General features: G+C 39.0%; 1 protein-coding gene across 18 annotated transcripts in view; it reads left to right on the top strand.

Moving 5' to 3' along the window:
• Positions 1-601: 601 nt before the first annotated feature.
• Positions 602-19,965, top strand: part of PHF20L1 (PHD finger protein 20 like 1) — a gene marked incomplete at its 3' end in the record, with an annotated part of 56,224 nt that continues 36,860 nt past the window's right edge. For 9 of the 18 annotated variants that reach the window (XM_084511340.1, XM_084511351.1, XM_084511341.1 and 6 more), the window contains exons 1-8: positions 602-713; positions 1,825-1,930; positions 10,722-10,893; positions 11,044-11,128; positions 11,938-12,026; positions 14,761-14,823; positions 18,336-18,543; positions 19,202-19,330. In XM_084511340.1, the coding sequence (XP_084367466.1) occupies positions 1,848-1,930; positions 10,722-10,893; positions 11,044-11,128; positions 11,938-12,026; positions 14,761-14,823; positions 18,336-18,543; positions 19,202-19,330 (829 nt within the window). In that variant the 5' untranslated portion in view covers positions 602-713; positions 1,825-1,847. The remainder of the gene's footprint in view (positions 714-1,824; positions 1,931-10,721; positions 10,894-11,043; positions 11,129-11,937; positions 12,027-14,760; positions 14,824-18,335; positions 18,544-19,201; positions 19,331-19,965) is intronic. The other 9 variants (XM_084511356.1, XM_084511357.1, XM_084511349.1 and 6 more) reach the window with 4 other exon arrangements.

A 19,965-nucleotide genomic window follows, 5' to 3' on the forward strand; every position in this document is an offset into this window, starting at 1 on the left:
ACACACACCATGAAAGCAAGAGACTAAGTCAGTGCTGCGACCAGCACTGGCAAGAAACAGCTTTATTGGGTACAAATCCAGCTTTACTGGATACAAATCCAGCTTTATTGGGTACAAATCCAGCCGGGCAGGCTCCCATGTACCATTGCCTCGAGCCTCCCCAGCCTCATGGCGGGCGTTGCGGTGGGTCGGTGCCATCAGCAGCCAAGCACCCACCTCAGTGGGACGGGGAGAGAAGAAAAAAGTTAAAAAGTCGAACGAAAAAAGGGAAAAATTGGGGGAAAAAAGGTGAATTAGGAGAGCACACCCCCATCCTCAACCCCCAGCCTCCCCCCGCTACCTCCCTTCAAGGGGGGGGGGGGGGCAGTAGCGAGCCCCCCACACACACCACCTCCGCGCATGCGCGCGGCTCCTTCCCTTTGTCTCCCCTCCCTCGTCAGGCGGCGGTGGCTGCTCCTTGATCACGTGCCGGGGGTAGGGGCGGGGGGTGCAGATGGCGGCGCCCAGGCGAGCTTCGCGGTGCCGTCGCGGAGCGGTGACGCGGCGGCGGGGCGCGGGGAGGATGGGGCTGGGGCCGTGAGGGAGGCAGAGGAGGGCGGGAGGGCGAGGGTGAGGGCGGCTGCCGCCGCTGCTCCGGACACCTCGGCGGGGGGCGAGGCCTGAGGGGGACGGCGCCGGAGCCCCGCCGGCTGCCTCGGGGCTCGGAGGAGGCGGTAAGGAGGGGGGGGGGGGGCGCAGGGCTCCTGCGGGCCCCTCACGGCGGCCCTTCCCTTCCCTTCCCTTCCCTTCCCTTCCCTTCCCTTCCCTTCCCTTCCCTTCCCTTCCCTTCCCTTCCCTTCCCTTCCCTTCCCTTCCCTCAGCTCTCTCCATCCCCGGCCCGCCCTGCCGAGCCCCCTTTGTGCTTGCAGCGCCAGAGATCTCCCCCCACCATGCCCCGGGTCCCTTTGCTGAGGGGGGAGCTCAGGGCTGCGGGCCCGGGGCTGTTCCTCTGCAGGGGGATCTGGCCCTGCAGGCTGGCAGCCCTCAGGAGGCTGCCTACCCGCCGGCTGCTCCGTGGTAATAAGTAATGGGGTAGTGTGGGGTGGAAGGGGCCTTAAAGGTCTTCTAACCCCAGCCCCCTGTCGTAGGAAGGGATGCCACACGCCAGAGCAGGTTGGCCAAGGCCCTGTCCAGCCTGGTCTTGAAAGCAGTGAGCTCGGGGAGTCGCGATAACAACGACAGCAGTGGGGCAGAAAAACATTTCCTAGTAGTGACAGAGCTGTCAGAAATACTAAAAGGCAGTTGTGAGGGAAACTTACGTAGCGGTAAGGACAACACTCAAGATTGCATAAAAAGGTTGAAGATAGCTTCTCTCCCCCGTCCCTTTTTTAATTATTTTTGGTGTTTTTTTTTTTTTTTTTTTTTTGCGACTTAACTCATCTGTTAGGTCGTGTTTATCTTTCCATATGCATTCCCCGTAAACTTTGTCATTTTCCCTGCAGACTCTATGTAATTGATAAGCTCCAAAAAACACAGCAACAAATGTGCAGTACCACTTCAGAGATGGACAAAATTATTATTAATAATAATAATATTATTATTATTTTTTTTAAGGTAGACTTAAAGTTGATGATTATTTTTAGGGGAGGGGAGAAATCTGAATAAAAGTGAATTTTTTAAATGCTTTCTGTCATACTTGATTGCACTTCTGAAAACCAAGTGAGTTAATGGAAACTCAGGATGCAAATTTCACATCTGTTTCCAACTTCTGCCATGTGTTTGTTGTCAGTAACATATTTTAAACAACAGTACGTACTTTAATATATATTTTTTTTCCCTCTGAAGGTAGTGAAAAAGAAAGTATCAAGATGAGTAAAAAGCCTCCAAATCGTCCTGGAATCACATTTGAGATTGGTGCTCGTTTGGAGGCACTGGATTATTTACAAAAATGGTATGGAAGACCTTGCACAGTATTTGTTAAGAGGAAAATTATTTTGTTTACACTGTAATGCCTAACTAAATGATGCACCTAATAATTGCCTGTTTCACATATGAACTTTATGACTGTCTGAGTATTTTGTTTAGAACTACTAGGCTTTAGGAAAATATCCTCTCTTCAGAAATCAAACAAAACTTCTCTGTTTTGTTTGTTGTTTTTTTTTTTCAGTTTGTTTGTTTTTAGTTGCTTATGTGGCTGTAGTAATCATAGAGCATTTCCAGCATAGCATGGAATGCCAGGGTTGTGTACAACGTGATTCTGTGTGTTAATGTGGCAAACTTCTGTCACTAAAGGCTTGCTTTGTTTTAAGTTTGAAGGCATACAAGTGAATTTTCATGTTCAGTTATTGTACTTCACATAGCCTAAAAAAAAAAAAAAAAAAAAAAGAAAAAATCCTTAAACAGAGTTAATGGAACAGGTAAAGTATGACTGTATTTGTATTAGTCAGCCGGAGGAATAACGTGCTTAGAACTGAGCCTCTGCAGCATCCAAGCATTTTGTAAAAGCCAAGAGTATAAAATGGAAATGTAGGACACACAATAGTGGGGCACGAGGACCCCACTACATGGCACATGTATTGTCAAAGGAGTCATTGTTTTGAAAGACAAATTCTTAGCCAAACTTTACTTAATGCAAGTTTCATGATGTGCTGGCCATTCTATTTCAGTCTGAAAAAAACTCTGGCTTGGTTAAAGTTAATGACACTGGGAATTGATACAGAAGTTTTTTGTTAGCTGCTGTCAATGACTGATTAGTGCTAGGAGATGTGAGAGCTTGGCCCCACTTCTCTGATGAAAAGATTTTGGAGAATTCTCATGTTCATGTAAATATCTGATCCTGCTAACTCCAAAGTATGTCACAGAAATGTGTATTATTTACACATTTAACCCAACTTTTTTATACAGAGCATGTAACTACTGGAGTAAACGTTTATTTGTAGGCTTACAAATAAACAGCAGAAAAGCATTTGTTTTTACAGCAGAAGCATTTGTTTTACTAAGCAGTTTCTAAAGGAAAATATGATTTAAAGAACAGTTCTTGTTCTTATTTGTTGCTGGGGGGGTGCGGGGGGGGCTCAATGACTGATTCTTTAACTGAATGCCAAGATCAGGAAACTGAATAGTGGTATAAAAACAATATAACTTTATTAGATCCTTTTTTAAAACCTCCTGTGACAAAAGTAACTGGCTAATATAACAAGGTAACAAATGTTAGTATGTAGAAATAGCTTCAGCTTAATTGTATCAAAGGTAGATGCAGAATATCCCCAGCATATAGTTTGTATTAGATCTGTCCAGCTCTTCCACAAGGAAGGGTCCCAAGTCAGTTCTGGAGTACTTTTGTGCGTGGTTTGTATGATCATGTGGCAGACCTGTGGCAAACAGCTGAGTGCTTGCTATTTTCAGGCAGAGTAGGATTTATTCTGAACTTTCTAGGAACCGATTTGCCATCTGGACCAGCAGGTAGGCAGGCCAAGTTTTACGTGTGTGTAAACATCTGTGATGCCATGGGAGCAGGAAGTTAATATTAATTTTTTGCAGTTACAGTAGCAATTAAAACAGGGCTCTTTGTCAACTGAAATAACATTCATGCACATAACCAAAGAGCTTGCTAGAGAAGGCTTACTGTCGCGTTGTTATTAGGGTGACACACTCTTAGCTGTTTAACTGTTGCATAAGGGGGTGGTGGATGTTTTTTAAATCCTTTCTATATATAAGCTGTATGCGGTCCCCTCATCTGCATGCAGAAATAGAACATACTCCAAAGAAAACAAAGTTGCTTGGCTTATATGAAATCATTGTGTTTTTTTTTAACAAAGCAGAAAATGAAGAGCAATAATATAGCTTAGCTCCTTCTTCTTTGTACAAGCAGCAAAGTGAGATAAACACTTGCTCAAAAATGGCATATAAAAGGGGTTTCATTCTTTTCATTTTTCGTAAAGCCTTCTGTCGTGTAAAGACCTGATGTCCATAATAATAAATTTTAAACGTTAATCAAGAAATGCTTGTAGAGAAACAGAATTAGTAAAGTTTTGCTATATGAGTTTTGCTTTTTGAGACATTTTTGCAGGTGGTAAATTTTCAGCAGTTGCTTAAATTCACCTCATGAAATCTAGTGTTCTGCTTGAATTTCTTAAATTTTGGAGATGATCTTGTGTACCTGGACTATTTATTGCTTAAAAAAAAAAAAAAGGCACGTTTACATGAAGAAGTGTTTGGGTCACTGATGTCATTTGGCATGTGCAAGTACCAAGCAGGAGAAAGCATGGGGAAAAAAATCAACAAAGGCAGCCTGTCAGTGAGCGTGTTTTTGGTGGTGTTTTGCTTCATTTTGGAGGTAACTGCAGTTGCTTCCTTAGAAACCAAAAAACACGGTATGCTGTTTCAGGGGAGGTCACCTGAGATAATGAGTTTGTACCACTTGTTAAATTTGGATTTGGCAAAGCGAGCTCTGAAATACAGCTCTAAATAAAATCCACGTGAGCATCTGTCAGCAAGTAGTGAGATGGAATTGGCTGTCAATAGAAAATTATTAGATAGATGAAAGGTAATCAGGGACCTGGAGGATAAGACCTGTGAGGATAAGGTGAAGAACGTGGTCATGTTCAGGTTGGAGAACAGAATGCTTCAGGAGACCCACCGCCAGACTTTCTGGACATACACACATCATCAAGAAGACTTAGCCAAGCTCTCCACAGTAGGGGGTGGTGAGAAAGCAAGAGACAACTCTCACTTCAAGTTTCAGCCCAGGTACAAGGAGAATATTTTTCCCCCAGTAGGGCATTCAGGCAGTGGAGCAGGTTGCCCAAAGCGCCTGTGTAGTCTTTAGGGTTGGAGGTTTTCAAGGCTGGATAAAGCTCTGGGCAACCTTTGGGATCCCATATCTCACCCTGCCTCGAGTGGGTGGTTGGACTGGAGAATTATGAGGTTGCTTACATCTTGAATTATCCTACAAACCTATATAAATAGTGACGTGGACAAGTGCTCTCCACCTCTCACAGCCAAGACAAAAGGAACAGCAGTAAAGCTGCTGCTCTGTATGTTCCCACCTGTGAGAATGGTTCTAAAGCTGTCACTTCCCGTGAGTAGGACACGGTATGTGTAAAGTTGATGTATTTAAAGATAGATCTATCTTTGTATTCTTGTGAATTCTGTTCCTCCAGCTCTTTACTGGTTGTCCTGTAAGTGCCAGGTATTGCTTTGAAAAAGTTATTTTTCTGAGACAGTAATTTCCATTAATTTTGTGTAAAAATCTAAGTTGTAAGCTAGGTGAAGAAGGTGGGATAGGCCCTTACAGCAGATCTGGAATGGAAACAGCTCACCAAGATAGGTTAGCTATCAGAATAACAGCAATCTGACTTGGTATGTTTCATTATTTCTTTTATTTTTACTTTCCTTCATTTACTTCCCCCAGTACGAAGGTCTTTGCCTGTAAGGCTTTGAGAAATCTTATTTTTCAGTCCTTGCTTTGGATTTCAGTTGACTGGGGTATTTGGGGTATTTGAAAGGACTGAAGGCTCTTCTTTGTATTGCCATAATGTAGGCTAGAAGCTGGGGAGGTAGAAATAGGCTTTGCAGACTTTTCAGATGCAGGAAGACTATTTGTGGAGAGGTCAGAATGGAGCACATTTGCTATTTTATCCTCGATGAGGCAGAAGGAAACACTTTTTATACCATTATTGTGAAGGCAGGAAGTATGTGTCTGTTTCTAGACTTACTTTAAGTAATTTAACTTAGGCAAATTACACAGTATTTTTACATCCATATTTATGGTATGGAATAACAGTTTTGTTGCTTCTCAGGGTAATTTGCTGCTTGTTGGTCACTTCTGAAGAGTCAAAAGGAAGATGATAGAAAAATGAAAAACACTGCCCTTGTGGCCACTGATGTGTTGTGTGGATTGGAAAAAATGGGCATTTTTATACCGTCAGGAAATGAAAACTGGGAGTTTTCCCATTACTTATTCATATTTGGATGTTGGAGCATTATTGTTTTCTCTCCTGTGCTTCGTACTGTAAATTTTCTAAGTTTAACAGCTTTACAGAAATGTTAGGGAATTCCTACAAGGTGGAATCTCTGGAACCTGAGCCTGGAGAACATGCAATATATAAACTGTGCAGAGGTTGTTAGCTGGTAATGGTTTTCCTGCTCTGTCTTTAAAAAATGAGAACAAAAATATTTGGATGAAACTTTATTCGGGATTATGAAATGCTACTTCCAGCATGCCTGCACGCTATTTTAAAAAAAACAATCAACCAACAAGCCTTGCAGGTTATTCCTTACCACAGGAACAACACTTTCATTAATGAGCTGGAGTGTGGTAGTGGTTTTTCCGTAAAAATAAAGACCACTTTCTCAATATTTTAGAGTGTATTTTGCAGGTCAGTTGTACTCTTACAGTTTGTTCTGGATGAATTTTGGCAAATCTGCCCTGTATATCAAATTCATTCTGATTCCTCAGTGTGGAGTACGTGCTTTAAAAACCTGGTATTGAAAATGTTGCTGCCATTTTGTCTCTTATGGGCAGGAAACACATACTTGCCTCTGAAACACTCGTATTTGGGGGTTTATTTTTTCAGTAAAAGTACAAAAACTGTCATGTCAGAAGACTCTTCCTGTGCAACAAAAAACGTGCAATAGTAAATTCTGTAATTTGTATGCTCTTTTTTTTTTTTCCACTATGGGATCAGCATTGTGAAATATTCCTGTTTCTACACGTGTGGCACATTGTGTGGCTAAATTTAGTGAATATCAAGGATAGTGTCTTGTTGCTAAATCCATCCGAAGTTATTTTGGTTTGCCTAATGACCAATCATACATAGCTTGAGTAGTTCAGAGATTTGCTAAATCTTCCATCTCTGAGGGCTGGAGTTGAATGCAGGATTTGGATTTATTCAGCTTGAAACTACTAATTGTGGCCAGCAGGGTGAGGGGGGGATTCTCCTCCTGTACTCTGCTCTCGTGAGACCCCACCTGGAGCCCTGCATTCAGCTGTGGGGTTCCCAGCACCAGAAGGACACGGACATACTAGAATGAGTCCAGAGCATAAGGATGCTCAGAGGGCTGGAGCACCTCGCCTGCGAAGACAGGCTGAGGGAGTTGGGGTTCTTCAGCCTGAAGAAGGCTCCGGGGAGACCTTATAAAAACCTTCCAGTGCCTAAAGGGGGCCTACAGGAAAGCTGGAGAGGGACTCGTTGTCAGGAGGTGTAGTGACAAGGGGGAATGGCTTTAAACTAAAAAGAGTGGAGATTTAGATTAGATATGAGGAGGAAATTCTTCACTGTGAGGGTGGTGAGGCATTGGAAGAGGCTGCCCAGAGAAGCTGTGGATGCCCCACCCCTGGAGGTGTTCAGGGCTGGGCTGGATGGGGCTTTGGGCAACCTGGGCTGGTGGGAGGTGTCCCTGCCCATGGCAGGGGGTTGGAACAGAATGATCTTTAAGGTTCCTACCAACCCAAGCCATTCTATGATCCTATGATCCTAGCATACATTGAAGAAGCATAAATTATTGGAATAAAGTCACCATATGGTAGTATGATTATTAGAAGTTTTAGGTATGTAAAACCAATATTGTGGACTTAAGTGCAAGGCTGTTTTTTAGAAGTCTTTGTTAGGAAAAACTATATTTCTTAAAGATGAACAGACCTGGTCCTGGATTTTCTCTGTTGAGTGATCTCTAATGAGACTTTATATTTTGCATTCTTTTGTTTATTAAATGATGTTAGCTTTGCTGTCCTTTATTTTTATTTTACCTCCCTGTCTCTCCAATATATTAGTCTTTTGATGCTTCGCTTGCTAATTTTTCCTTAAAGCTATCTTCAGTCTTATATTTTTGTCTCTAAACTATATTCTGGGTTTTGCTTCCTCCCTCATAATCAGTTTTCTCTTTCCAGGACAGTATACAATATTATGCTGGTTTATCCTCTCAGTTTTTGTCTGCTCACAGTGCTTGGAGTGACAGTTTTACTGCTGATGACCATTTAAACTTAGTGGCCATACAAAAAATACAGCAATAGAACTGCTGTAGCACAGTGGCATAATGGAATTATTACTGTGCACATGCTTAGAAAAAGGAGAATTCTGACTTTCGGCTGATGGTTGCTGAATTTCATAACCATAGTTCTGCATCCCCTTCTTGCTGGCATTTGGTAAACATGAGATTTCGGACTGTGGAGTGAGAGTGCCAGTGTTGTGTCTGCTGTGTCACTGCTGCAGCTTCAGGGCTTGTGTGCTTCAGCTCTTATCCCTACAAAGGGATCTCCCTGTCCTCTTTTCAAGGGTTTTTCCTTCAGTCTATTAAATACTTCCTATATCATCTTTTACTTCTATGCTGAAATGTTTCAGGTAACGTTGTCACTCATGCATTTCTTGTGTTAACTATAAATTGCCTTAGAAATTACAGAGCCAGGCTCTTTCCAGTGGTGCCCAGTGCCAGGACAGGAGGCAGTGGGCACGAAGTGAGACACAGCAGCTTCCACATGAACCTCAGGGAGTACTTCTGTGCTCTGCAGGTGACAGAGCACTGGCACAAGCTGCCCAGAGAGGTTGTGGGGTCTCTTCCTTGGAGATCTTTGGGAGATGGAAGTGTCATCAGTCAGGGCTCAGAGAAACTGTCTTGTGGCTGGCTTTGAACATGGCTTCAAGAAGAGAAAAGTTAAACCAGAATGCTAGTTTACCATAATGAAGTTCCTTAAACCCTAATGGCATCCTATTTTGACCTATGGGTTTTGCTTTCTGCTTTGATAAAATATGTTTCCAGTTTCACTGCTCTTTTTTGACTGTTGTCAACCTGCTTTATGCAGGTTGAAAGGAGGCTGATCACGTTGCTCCTCTGAAAGATATCCAATGGAGTTCTTTTCTTATCAGTGAAAAGATTTTTGTTAGTGGGGTGGGAAATGAGTCTGAAGTTTAAAGCTAAGATCTTGGTGTTGTTTTTTTAGCAAAACTATGTTAGGAGCTTGGAGAGATGGCTCTGAAAATATTTTGCATTTCTGAAATGTGTGGATGAGACAGATGCAACAAGATGTTTGACAGTCCATGCATTCTGATCTGAGAGTAAGATGTAGCTGAAGTAGTTGCAGTGATAACCTAGAAAATCAAAGTTTTCTTCTTTCTGCACTTTTGAGAAGTTTAGATGTTGGGAAGCTGTATGTATCAGTGCAGCTGAAAAACTAGGGCTGGAGAAATGAGTAAGCTGAAGGAGCAAATTGAGTTTGACACCCTTTAACTGCCCTTTCCCTTGTAGTTACCAGGAAAGAAGGAAAGTCTGGACTTTGTGAAAATGTCCATATTTAATTGGAACATAGTGTTAAACATTCCTTTATCAGCATCCTTAGTATTTAGGAGAGAAATATTTGAAATGGAAAATGTTGTCAGGGTTCCTGTATCTGTCAGATGCGTTTCTGGCTAATGGAATGTGCAGTAGCACTGGAAATTGGTTGCTCAAGCTCTGCCCTTTTATTATTGCTCAACAGCAGCATTTTGTTTGGAAAAACAGGTTGCATCTTAATGACAGTGGAAGGCAGCTGTCCTTTTGCTATGGCCTTTCTTTTCAATTCATTTTTTATTACCTTTATGCCATCTGTAACTTCCTCTATTTTACTATTATATTTGCTGTTTGAACACAAGAAATTGTTTCTTGTTTTGTTGTGGTACCCAGAATATAAACTCTGGAGAAAATTTGATAAACAAATTCATTTTTTTCATCAGATTCTTTGCACTTTTGAATCTCTTTCAATATTCTTGTTAAGGGTAGGAGGATCTGAATTCTGCCTCATTCCAGTTTTCTCTGCATTTCACAGTGGAAGTAAGGGAATCTAATGATTTTTGGTGGGGAAAATGTAGTAAGTTTGTGACTTGCTGCCCTACTACAGCTTTATTAAATAAATCACTTCGGTGAAACAGAAACGGACAGAATAGTAGTTGATGAAGTTAGAGAAATTCACCATTTTTTCCTTAAAATGTAATCTCAAATTTTATGGTTCCCAAATTAGAATCCAGGTTGCATCTTTGCCATGCCCCAAATTAGATGCCTCAGACTTGCAGCTCAGCCCTGGTAAGTTCTGCGGAGCACATACCATCTTTGCTGAGAGTAAGATCCATACCTCAACTGACATACTTATTTTAATGCATGCACAGTTGCAGAGAGATGACTACTAAAACATAGTTGATATGAATCAAATTTAATGGCAGCAATCACTGAAGCTGATCTACAAATTAATAAGTAGCTTACATTAGGTAGAAGTATTCTGTTGACCTCTGGGTTTGATCAGTTGCTCAGATTTGTCTGAAATCAATCAGATAGTTTAATGAAACACTTCATATGTTAAAAGCAAAGGACGTACTCTTCAAACAATGTTATGTTCTACCTATCCCCAAGTTAACAAAAACTGCTACAGGCATTCGCTTCAAATAAACAAAGGTTTTAGAATTGTTAAAACACAAACTGCTAATGCCTGCTTCAGTCAGTGTGGGTGTTTCAGGTTTACATCTGCGATGAAGCTGATAATATCACTAATGTGTATAGATTGCTCTTAAACTCATAGTAGGATGGCATGTAGCTTAGTATCGTGACCTTTTTCAGGCTTGGGGATTTCCCAGTGCAAGGTGTTAATATAAATTCTTGAATGGTCATGTAAGTACTGATGTATGCATAAAGAAAAATAAACAGGGGAAAAAAAAAAAAGAAAAAAAGAAAAAAAAGAAAAAAATTCTGAATTTACCATTGTGCGTTTGTTGTTCAAGGTATCCATCTCGTATAGAGAAGATAGATTATGAGGAGGGGAAGATGTTAGTCCATTTTGAACGTTGGAGTCATCGCTACGATGAGTGGATTTACTGGGACAGCAACAGGTTGCGACCCTTGGAGCGACCAGCATTAAGGAAAGAAGGGCTGAAAGATGATGAAGAATTTGTTGTAAGTGGCACATGTATTTTGTTTTTGACTCATTTTGGTAAGCTGTCCTACTTGATTTCCTGCGTTAAATCTGTCTAGCATTAAATGTTTAAGTCGTCTTTGGAAAAAAATCTAAAGGTTCAAAGTATTAATACCGTTTGTTTAAAATAGGATTTTAAACCTGGAGAAGAAGTCCTAGCTCGTTGGACAGACTGTCGATATTACCCAGCAAAGATAGAAGCAATTAATAAAGAGGGTATGTATTCATTTCTGGTCCACTGGTAAGGACTGTTTGCATGTGCTATACCATTGCTGTGGTCAACTTAAAAACAAAACAAACAAAAAAGCCAAACACAAAATCAACAATAAAAAGGTATGCATGTAAAGTTTTCCTCACTGCCTCAATATTCTGGTGAAAATGTTTCTATTCTGTCAAAGGTAATATGTTCATCTTTTATCCATCTGAGGTTAGAATATCGAAATTTATCCTGGAAGATTAAAATGCTCAATGCTTGTTCAGTGCTGGGCAAAACATCTTTTGCATAGTGCTATAGTTATAGTGTACTTGGTGCTGATTTGGGCTACTCTCGACAGATTTAAATTTTCTTAATTGTTTCAGGAAATGGTCTTTTTAAAGTTCAATTGATGAGGTAAAAATAATGAGAATTGGGAAGTAGAACAAATTAATTTATATGCAGTACTTCTTAATAGGGTAATATCTCTAGTGAACATAAGTAAAAGTCAGATGAGGATTTGATTGTGAATTGATTTTTTTACCTTAGTGTGGCAGCTTAAATATTACCTGATTCTTTCAATGAATTATGAGCAGAAGTGTTGTGTTAGCATAAACGTGGTTGAAAGTGTCTAAGTGGACAAAGAGTGGCAATGTAAAAGCAGGGTTTCATTGGGCTTGGGTCTTATTTTTCTTAAAATTCTTGATTAAGCCTGTAGATAACATTTAGTTACCTTTTTCATATAGTCTGCAAAGTATTTTGGTAAAGCTTTTGTAGTAATGAGTTGTCTGTTTCTCAACTACTCATAGTGATTCCATCAATCCTCTTCTAGGAACGTTCACAGTACAGTTCTATGATGGTGTTATTCGGTGTCTTAAGAGGATGCATATCAAATCTATGCCAGAGGATGCAAAAGGGCAGGTAAGAATATTAGGCGTCTTTTTGTTAGGTTTCATAGTGATTTTTTACATCTTGAGATCGTAAGAACGTTGTCTAGCACAACAAGTTTTAGATTAATATTTATTGTAGGGCCTGTACTGTCTTGCTTCACCATTTTGTGGATGATATATCAGAGTGTGCTGCTCACATAGTCATGCCTTTATCTGATACGTCTAGCTGCTGTACACTCTGTTGCTGACTAATCTGTTCCCAGAGTTTTGTCTTGCATGGTTCACAAAAGCAGGGACATCCAGAGACATTCTCCTTTGTCTTGTGGCCTTTCAGGAAAAAAAAGCTTTTACTTGTCAGTGGTTTGTGCTGGTGATTTATTTTTTAATTATTTTTTACCCTCTTGTTTGCTACAGTGGTAGACTTTTGCCCACGTGTTCTTATTAACGTGGCTGTTCAGTAATTTTTTTCCCCCGTATCAAAACGTTTAGGGGTTCTAACATAAATATTTCTTTATCTCTGAACAGTGCCCTGTCACTGTTGAAGGAGAAATGCTGAGCAGAAGCAGAAGAAGGCTGTGAAGCAGAGGATATGATTGAGTAACTAGGCATATCTTTACTCAAAAAAGAAAAACAGCATCAAAAACAGATGCATGCTTTCAGTGGAAATGATGTTGGGTTTATCTTGTGTTCTCATCTTTAATGAGAAATTAGTCCACTGAAACGATTTGAGATAAAAAAAAAAATATATATATATAGAAAGATTGTTCTTATTTGCTCCCAATTTTCTTCAGACTATAACTTTTTAACTTGAGGAATACAATTCAATATTTCATAATTACTCTTGTAACTATCTGTGTTTTGCTTACGTGATAAAAGCAGATAGATAATATAATTGGCCTGAAAATGTTTCTGTATTTCTGGCCTACCTGTTGCAGGTGGATGTATACTTGAGTTGATCATCTCTACACAGAATATTGTAACATTGTGATGGCAACACTTGTACCATATAAAGTACTTTTCCTTAAAGAGATTAAACTGAAATCCATGGGCACGCTGCCACTGGTTTCTTGCTGTAGTGTTGCAATAACTACTGCAGCTCTATGTAAATATTAAAAATAATAATAATAATCAATATGATACTAAGTTAGGAAGCTAGAGTATTTCATTTTCCTTTATAAAAAGGCAAACATGGATAGTGTGGTTTTGACTGAACTAAAACAGTCCTTTGACAGTGATCAAGTCTTTTACTCGATCCTGCACTTTGTCCTAGGAGCCATGTGTAGTCCCAGGTTACTACCACTAGGCATTTTCAGTTTAAAAAAACTTAAAATCAGTTTCTTACAGATGTTGATTAGCAACCGCTTTGGTGTCCAGACATGCTTAGTGTTAGTCCAGCTCATCTATTATCTCTAATTTTGCATAATGGTTGAAACTTACGGTGTCAGTCTCATGCATCTCAGTAGTAGATGGCTTCAGTGAAGACTTCAGACAGAATAAATGAGCTAAACTCATGCTTTTTAAGAAGGATTAAGAATTTTAAAAGCTATCTTGAAGTAAGAACAACACAAGGAAGCTTTCTGTACTGCTAGTTGATTGTAGTTCTAGTATTTTATTCTGCAAAATTCAAGGTAGGCATGAAGCTGTAGCTTTTGAAGGCAAAAGTAACTTTCCACAACGTCTATTTAATCATTGTGCTATGACAAAAATGTTTCTTTTGCGATATTTTTGTGGTATATAAGAAGATAAATGTGATCTAAGTTCTTTAAATTTAATAATCTGAAACCAAGTTTTGCCTAGGCTTAGAACTTTAATGAATGTTTTTGATTTTATGCATTACATATTTTTTAGATGACATTTACTGGAAATTATTTAGGTTTAAAAGAAAAAAATCAGGAATAGATTTTGATTTGGAACATAGTGGAGTTGGCAGACTCAACACTTCATGCTTAATGTAAACCTATGTTTTTTTTGTCTTTTTCCAAAGAGAAGTTTCGTTTCAGGAGGCAAGCAGATGCTTAAGATACTACTTTAAGATGTAGAACATTAACAAGTCTAACAAATATAAGATCCATTTGGAATGTGTATGCTAAGCATGCAGAATTTGGATTAGATGGAGGAAAAGAGATAAGGACTATCAAATTCTTTGCAAGTAAATATTCGTGGTAGAACGTACTTATAAGAAGATATTAAAGATCCATTTTTATGTGAATATTACTCTTAAATATTTTAGTTCTTTGTCTAACCAAAAGTGTGTGACTGAACAGAACCAGAACAGGAACAGTGGTTATCCTCTTCAGAAGCAAATGCCTAAGCCAGCACACTTATTCTGTCAGTAATTTTAAGTGTGTTGGTGCCAGTAGTGGTATACTATTTTCAAAAGCAAGAAACCTAGTTTTATTTGAGCTTAGCATGTCTTAAAGTAAGAGTCTGTAAACACTAATGCTCATACGCCATTTTTAAGCTATAGTACATGTTTGTGTTTCATAAGACTTAGCTGTGAGGCTGGAAAGACAGTGTTTTCAAAGAAGAGTGGGAAGTATTTGTGTAGTTCCATGCAATGAGACTGTAGGTTGGTTTCTTCTGCAGAGAAGCTCAAATCTATTGAAATCACAGAATTGTGGATAAAGAAGCATAGAGAGGAAAATAAAATAAAAAAAAAAAAAAGATGGGAATATTAAGACTGCCCTTGTTAGAGCACATATAAAGTATTCAGATAACTTACTTTTTCTGTTTCATGTTTTTTGTTTTATCTTTGATGTAATTAGGCGCGCGAGAGGGAGCAGATAGCGCCGGAGCTGAGATTAGTGACGGAAATCGAACCAAAAGAAGTGAGTTTTGAGGAGGGGTTTGAAGGAGAGGGAGGGGACTTGGCACACAGGAAGAGGAAGCTGAGGAAAAAGCATGGATTTGCAATTGGGACAGAGGAAAAAAGAAGATATGACAGGAGACAATGTGAGCCAAGATCTAGGTGGGGCAGACCCTTTAGAATCTGAAAGGTGAGGGTAAGGAATCCAGTCTTGCTTTGGAATCAGCCAGTCAATAGGTTGATGGTGTTTTATGTATGTGTATGTATGAATGTGTGGCAGCTGGAAATTGTGGCGTGTCAGGAGAGGGAAAACAGCTGAATTTGTGGGACTACAGAGAAGGCTACACCTAGGCTGTAGGTAGGCGAAGAGAGAGTGATGTATGTGAGTTGTTACTGGCACAAAGGTTGGATTTTAGAAGTGATTCTGTTTTTGAATTCCCGCTTTTGCAGGTTTAAGATTATGCAAGGGAATACTTTAAAATGCAAGTGTCCTAGCTAATTAATGTGCAAGGCTGTTGGGAAACTTCTACTAACGTATTTCTTGATTGTGCAATTTCTTGTGCTTTGATTCAGTGAATCTAATTAGTATAATGACAGTTTTTCTCATTAGTGATAAAGTACTGATTTTTCTTCTAACTACAGTGTCCCATTACTTCTCTCCTGCAGTTGTCTCAGCTTGCTTGAAAGATGAATCTTAGAATAAAAAAAAAGAAAATATAAGTTTTTCAAAAATATATGTAAGTGAAAAACATTTACTTGAGTGAGATACCATGGGAAATGGGAAATCAGGCTGGATGGTGCAGTTCCAAAACCATAGCCAGTAAAATGACAAAATCAGGACACCAGGGACAAACAGAAAAAACTTTTTTTGGGAGGAGCTTATTTATTCATTTATAATATATATTCTTGTTTGGATCTTTGGCTTCGTGTATAACTGAAGGCTCCAGGAGCAAGTCCTGCTATTAAAATTTGGTGACTAGCGTGTGATATCTATTGTACGTCATGTTCTGCTCTTGTGATTGACAGTAGTTGCTTTATGACAGCCTTGAGATAGATTTCAGAATGCACTCTGCTTTAGGCTCTCGCTGTTTGTTTTCTCTTAAAAAGTCTGAAAAAGATACTGCTTCAAGAAGATGTTTGTAATTACTGTGCTATTCAAAAGAAATGGTCACCTTAGCATCTCAGATGTTTAGGTAGTCCTAACAGGTGCAGCTCAGATGGAGTTCAAGGTTTAAAAACAAAAACAAAAAAAAAAACAAAAACAGGAATTACCTGTGTCACTTCAGTGCTTATGTGTACTGCAGAGCCAAAATAAAAAATGAACCCACTGAGCTTCAGCCAGCTCTGAATCACAAAATTGAGGTTGGAGGGGACCTTTTGCGATCACCTTTTCCACTCCCCCTTTCAAGGTTCTCTCCACTGAGTTTAATCTTTAAATACTAACCTGTAAAAATACGTATCACCACAACTAATGTCTGCTGTGGCTTCTGAATGTTTAAGCTTTGTTTGTTTCATAGTTGTGTTCTGCCATCCTTTGTAAGCTCTGTGTCTTACGGAAAGTAACTGAACAATGAAATAAAAAAACTAAAGCCCTTCGTGTTGCACTAGAACAAAAGCAGGTTACTTAGCCAGTGTGGTCCTCGAAGCTTGAAATCTTCTTTGGAAAGTTTCTGATTTCAGTGTACGTTAGCTTGACTGGAAATGAAAGGACTCTTTAGAAGCTATTTTCATGCACTTTCATCGTAAGATCCAAGCTCCAACCATTTTACTGATCCTCTTCATCCCTTGGCCAGAGTACAGTGTAAGACTTCCACTCTCAGGTCTCCTAACTCCTCACCAGCACAAATAGCTCAATCGTTTTTTTGTCCTGCTGGATGGGCAAGGCTCTGGATGGACTGGAGCTAATGTGTGTGCTCTTTTTGCCTGGCCAAAAAAGAGGTATGTGTGTCTTTGATTGAGTACGCAGCTGGCAGTTACGAGACGCTCTTTGTGGCTGGCATGTCACCAAATGGCTTTGGTAGCTGCCTGTTTTTTGCAAGCATTGCTAAAGTGCTTCCAAACTATTCTGCTACTATCTAGATTGAGTGTATGCATCTTGCATTGGCAGTTCAGTTGTGGAAGACTTTATTTTTGGAGGCATCGAACCTCCTGGTGTTTAAGCTTGACACAATGCATAACATGCAATGACGTACATACGAAGTTATGGCAAAGGAAGAACGTAACACAAGCAAAATTAATGCTTTTAGTAATTTGTGTTGTGCTCTCGTACATCAAAGAAGACAAAGAGACCTCAGTAGAACAGAAAAGTTACGTTGAAACGAGATTGATTTGCAAAAGTCAAGATGCTTTGGGTGCCTCATATGTTAACATAACAAGGAAACATTCCAGAGTAAAATGCGGTTAATTTAAAGTTGGAAGAAAAGTTCTACTATTTGTAAAACTCATGGGGAAAAAGACAAAAAATCCTTATCGTTTTTTTATATTTGTCAGTGCAAATCTGAAAATGCTCTTGTAGCAATGTAGTAAATCATCAATGTTCAAGCTGCATTCATATGCATAATACTTACTGGTAGAGGATGAACATTGCTATTGATTTTCATTTCACGTCATTTCTCCATGGAAAAACTCTATACCTTGATGTTAAAATATTTCTACGAGTACTTTCGTAATGAAGATAAACACACAATTTTTGCAATCAGATTGATCCCTGACACTCAGGAGACACAGGACAGAAGTCTGATCACTTCAGACTCATGGAAAGAGCTGCCTGGGCCTTGGGGGTTCTCTCCATTGACTATAGGGTAACGACTTCATATACATGCTGGAAGGTAGATGAATTTGGACTGCAACTTCTGCTGTTCATTCGTTAGATGTTTGTGTATGGTCAGATAAGACATCATCCAAAATCATACTTTATTACCTTTAGAAATGGATTCTAAAATTCAGTTGTATTATAGCGCATTGAAATTACTGAATGAAACTTGTAATACAAAAAGAGCGCTGTCCACAGCTACTCTGCAAATGCAGATACAGTTAGTAAAGACTTGTCCTTGCTTTATCTGTGTAATTCAGGAAGAGCTCTGTCCAGTTCTGGAACTGGCTGGACTATGCTTTGAGTCAAGTTCAGTTTTGAATAACATAAATTAGAGCAACAATAGCAATGGTGTATTTCATACCAGGAGGTATCAGAAAAAGGGCAGTGTTTAGGGTGTGGGAGCTCCTGGGTTTCTAAAGCTATGATGCACAAAATAGGTAGCAGAGAATGCCGGCAGCCAGTATTCCTATGCAACGTTCTTTTGAAGGTATTTTTCTTTTTGCTTTTTTATCTATGTGGCATATTGATATACTGATAAAACTTCAGGTTTATTTAGGCAATTTGGGAAGCTAATTTTTACCACTCCTTGAGTAGTAGCAATAATAAATTCAACTGTTCATGAACACTTCTAAATGAAGTTCCATGGGGTTTATAAGTATTTTCTATTGAAGTCTAAGACACTTTTTAATACTTATTAAACTATTTTTTCCTTTTTGGAGGATTGGATAGCTTTGGTCAAAGCTGCTGCTGCAGCAGCAGCCAAGAACAAAGCAGGAAGTAAACCTAGAACCAGCGCAAACAGCAATAAGGATAAAGAGGATCGAAAATGGCTAAAAGTTCCTTCAAAAAAGGAAGAAACCTCAACCTCTACAATCATGCAGGAAGTCCAAAAAAAGGAAGAGGAGCCTACATCTAGTGACACATTTGGTAAAAAGAGATTCTTTAAAAGATAAGGTTGATTTTTTTGGTACCATTGAGTTAGAGTTCACGTTCTTAACTTTGCAATAAAGTAATAACTAGTATTTCTAGAGGAGTATGTATCATTTATTAGTAGGATGCTAGGTATGATACCCAGTGTTAATCAGTTAAGAAATAATTTTTATCAGTTAACTCAAGTTAGGTCAGCACTTATCCCTTGCGCACAAATTCTGACTACCTCTAATGAGGACAACACAATCTTTTGAATGGCTTTGTGTGCTCTGGTTCACATACCTGGATCTTCTGTTACTTGTGAGAGAACCCTCAACACTGTTAAAAATAAATAAATAAATAAAAATCCAGTGTTGATCATTTATCCATATTCAGGAAAGGCTGAAATGATTTCTGGTTTGATAAGAATCTGTTTATTTTAAGTCTTTAATTACTACGTTTCTTACAAAAATGAGTAAAAATGACAAATCCACCTCTAATGAATCAGTGTATAATACTAAATCTTTAGAATATGCCAGTTTCAATTTTCTAATAGCTGTAAGGGTTCTTAATTCCAATATTCTAATTCTAATACCAGTTCTGAAATATTAAACATTTTGTGTTTGGTTGCATGTTAATGAAATGTGTGTTTTAGATTTCTCTTTATGTTTAAAAGTAGGATTTCCTGTAGTGGATGTTCCAAAGATGGCCTTTGTACAGGCAGAGAGCACGTTATCACACAAGAGGAAAAGTAATCTAGGAAACTCGTTTCAGGCAAAGAGAGCTCGTCTTAACAAGATCACTGGTAAAATATTTTTTGTTGTTGATATTTTTTTTGTGTGTTTTAATGTAGTTAAATACAAATGCTTCCATATAAGGTATTAAAGTAGATCCACAAAAGCATATCCACCTGGCAGGTATTCATCAGTCTTTTTACTTGTTTAGAATTTTAAAGTAATTACATAAAGTAATAAAAATCTACCTTGTTCATAAATTGAGAGTATGGTCTCTGACTTGAGCTGGTGTGTGTGATTTTAGCTTTATGAAAAGGTAACCATTTTGAACTTCTGAATTTCTTGAGTATGTGTATTTGTTTTGATTCCAGCCACACAATTTTCTGTACTATCGGGTGAATTTGGTGTTTGTACAAGTTCTTAATGTTTTCTTGAGTTAACATAGCTCCACTGTAAATTAATTTTTTGGGGGGGTGGGGGGAGTGGGTGGAATAATCCATTTTGCCATAAAGTAAAACTATTGCTGGTAAGTTTACGGTATGTTCTGTAAAAGTATGCAATGCTAACCTTCTAATTGAAGCAATGAAGAGCTAAAAAGTTTTGGTTTTGTGGTTTTCTTCAATGTCTAAGGCAAGCACTTTATTACTGAAAGGAATTAAAGGAAAACATAGAGTTATAAAAATATTTTATACAACAGGAAATCAAA

This window comes from Aythya ferina (assembly GCF_964211825.1).
Source record: "Aythya ferina genome assembly, chromosome: 2".
NCBI classification, from domain to species: domain Eukaryota; kingdom Metazoa; phylum Chordata; class Aves; order Anseriformes; family Anatidae; genus Aythya; species Aythya ferina.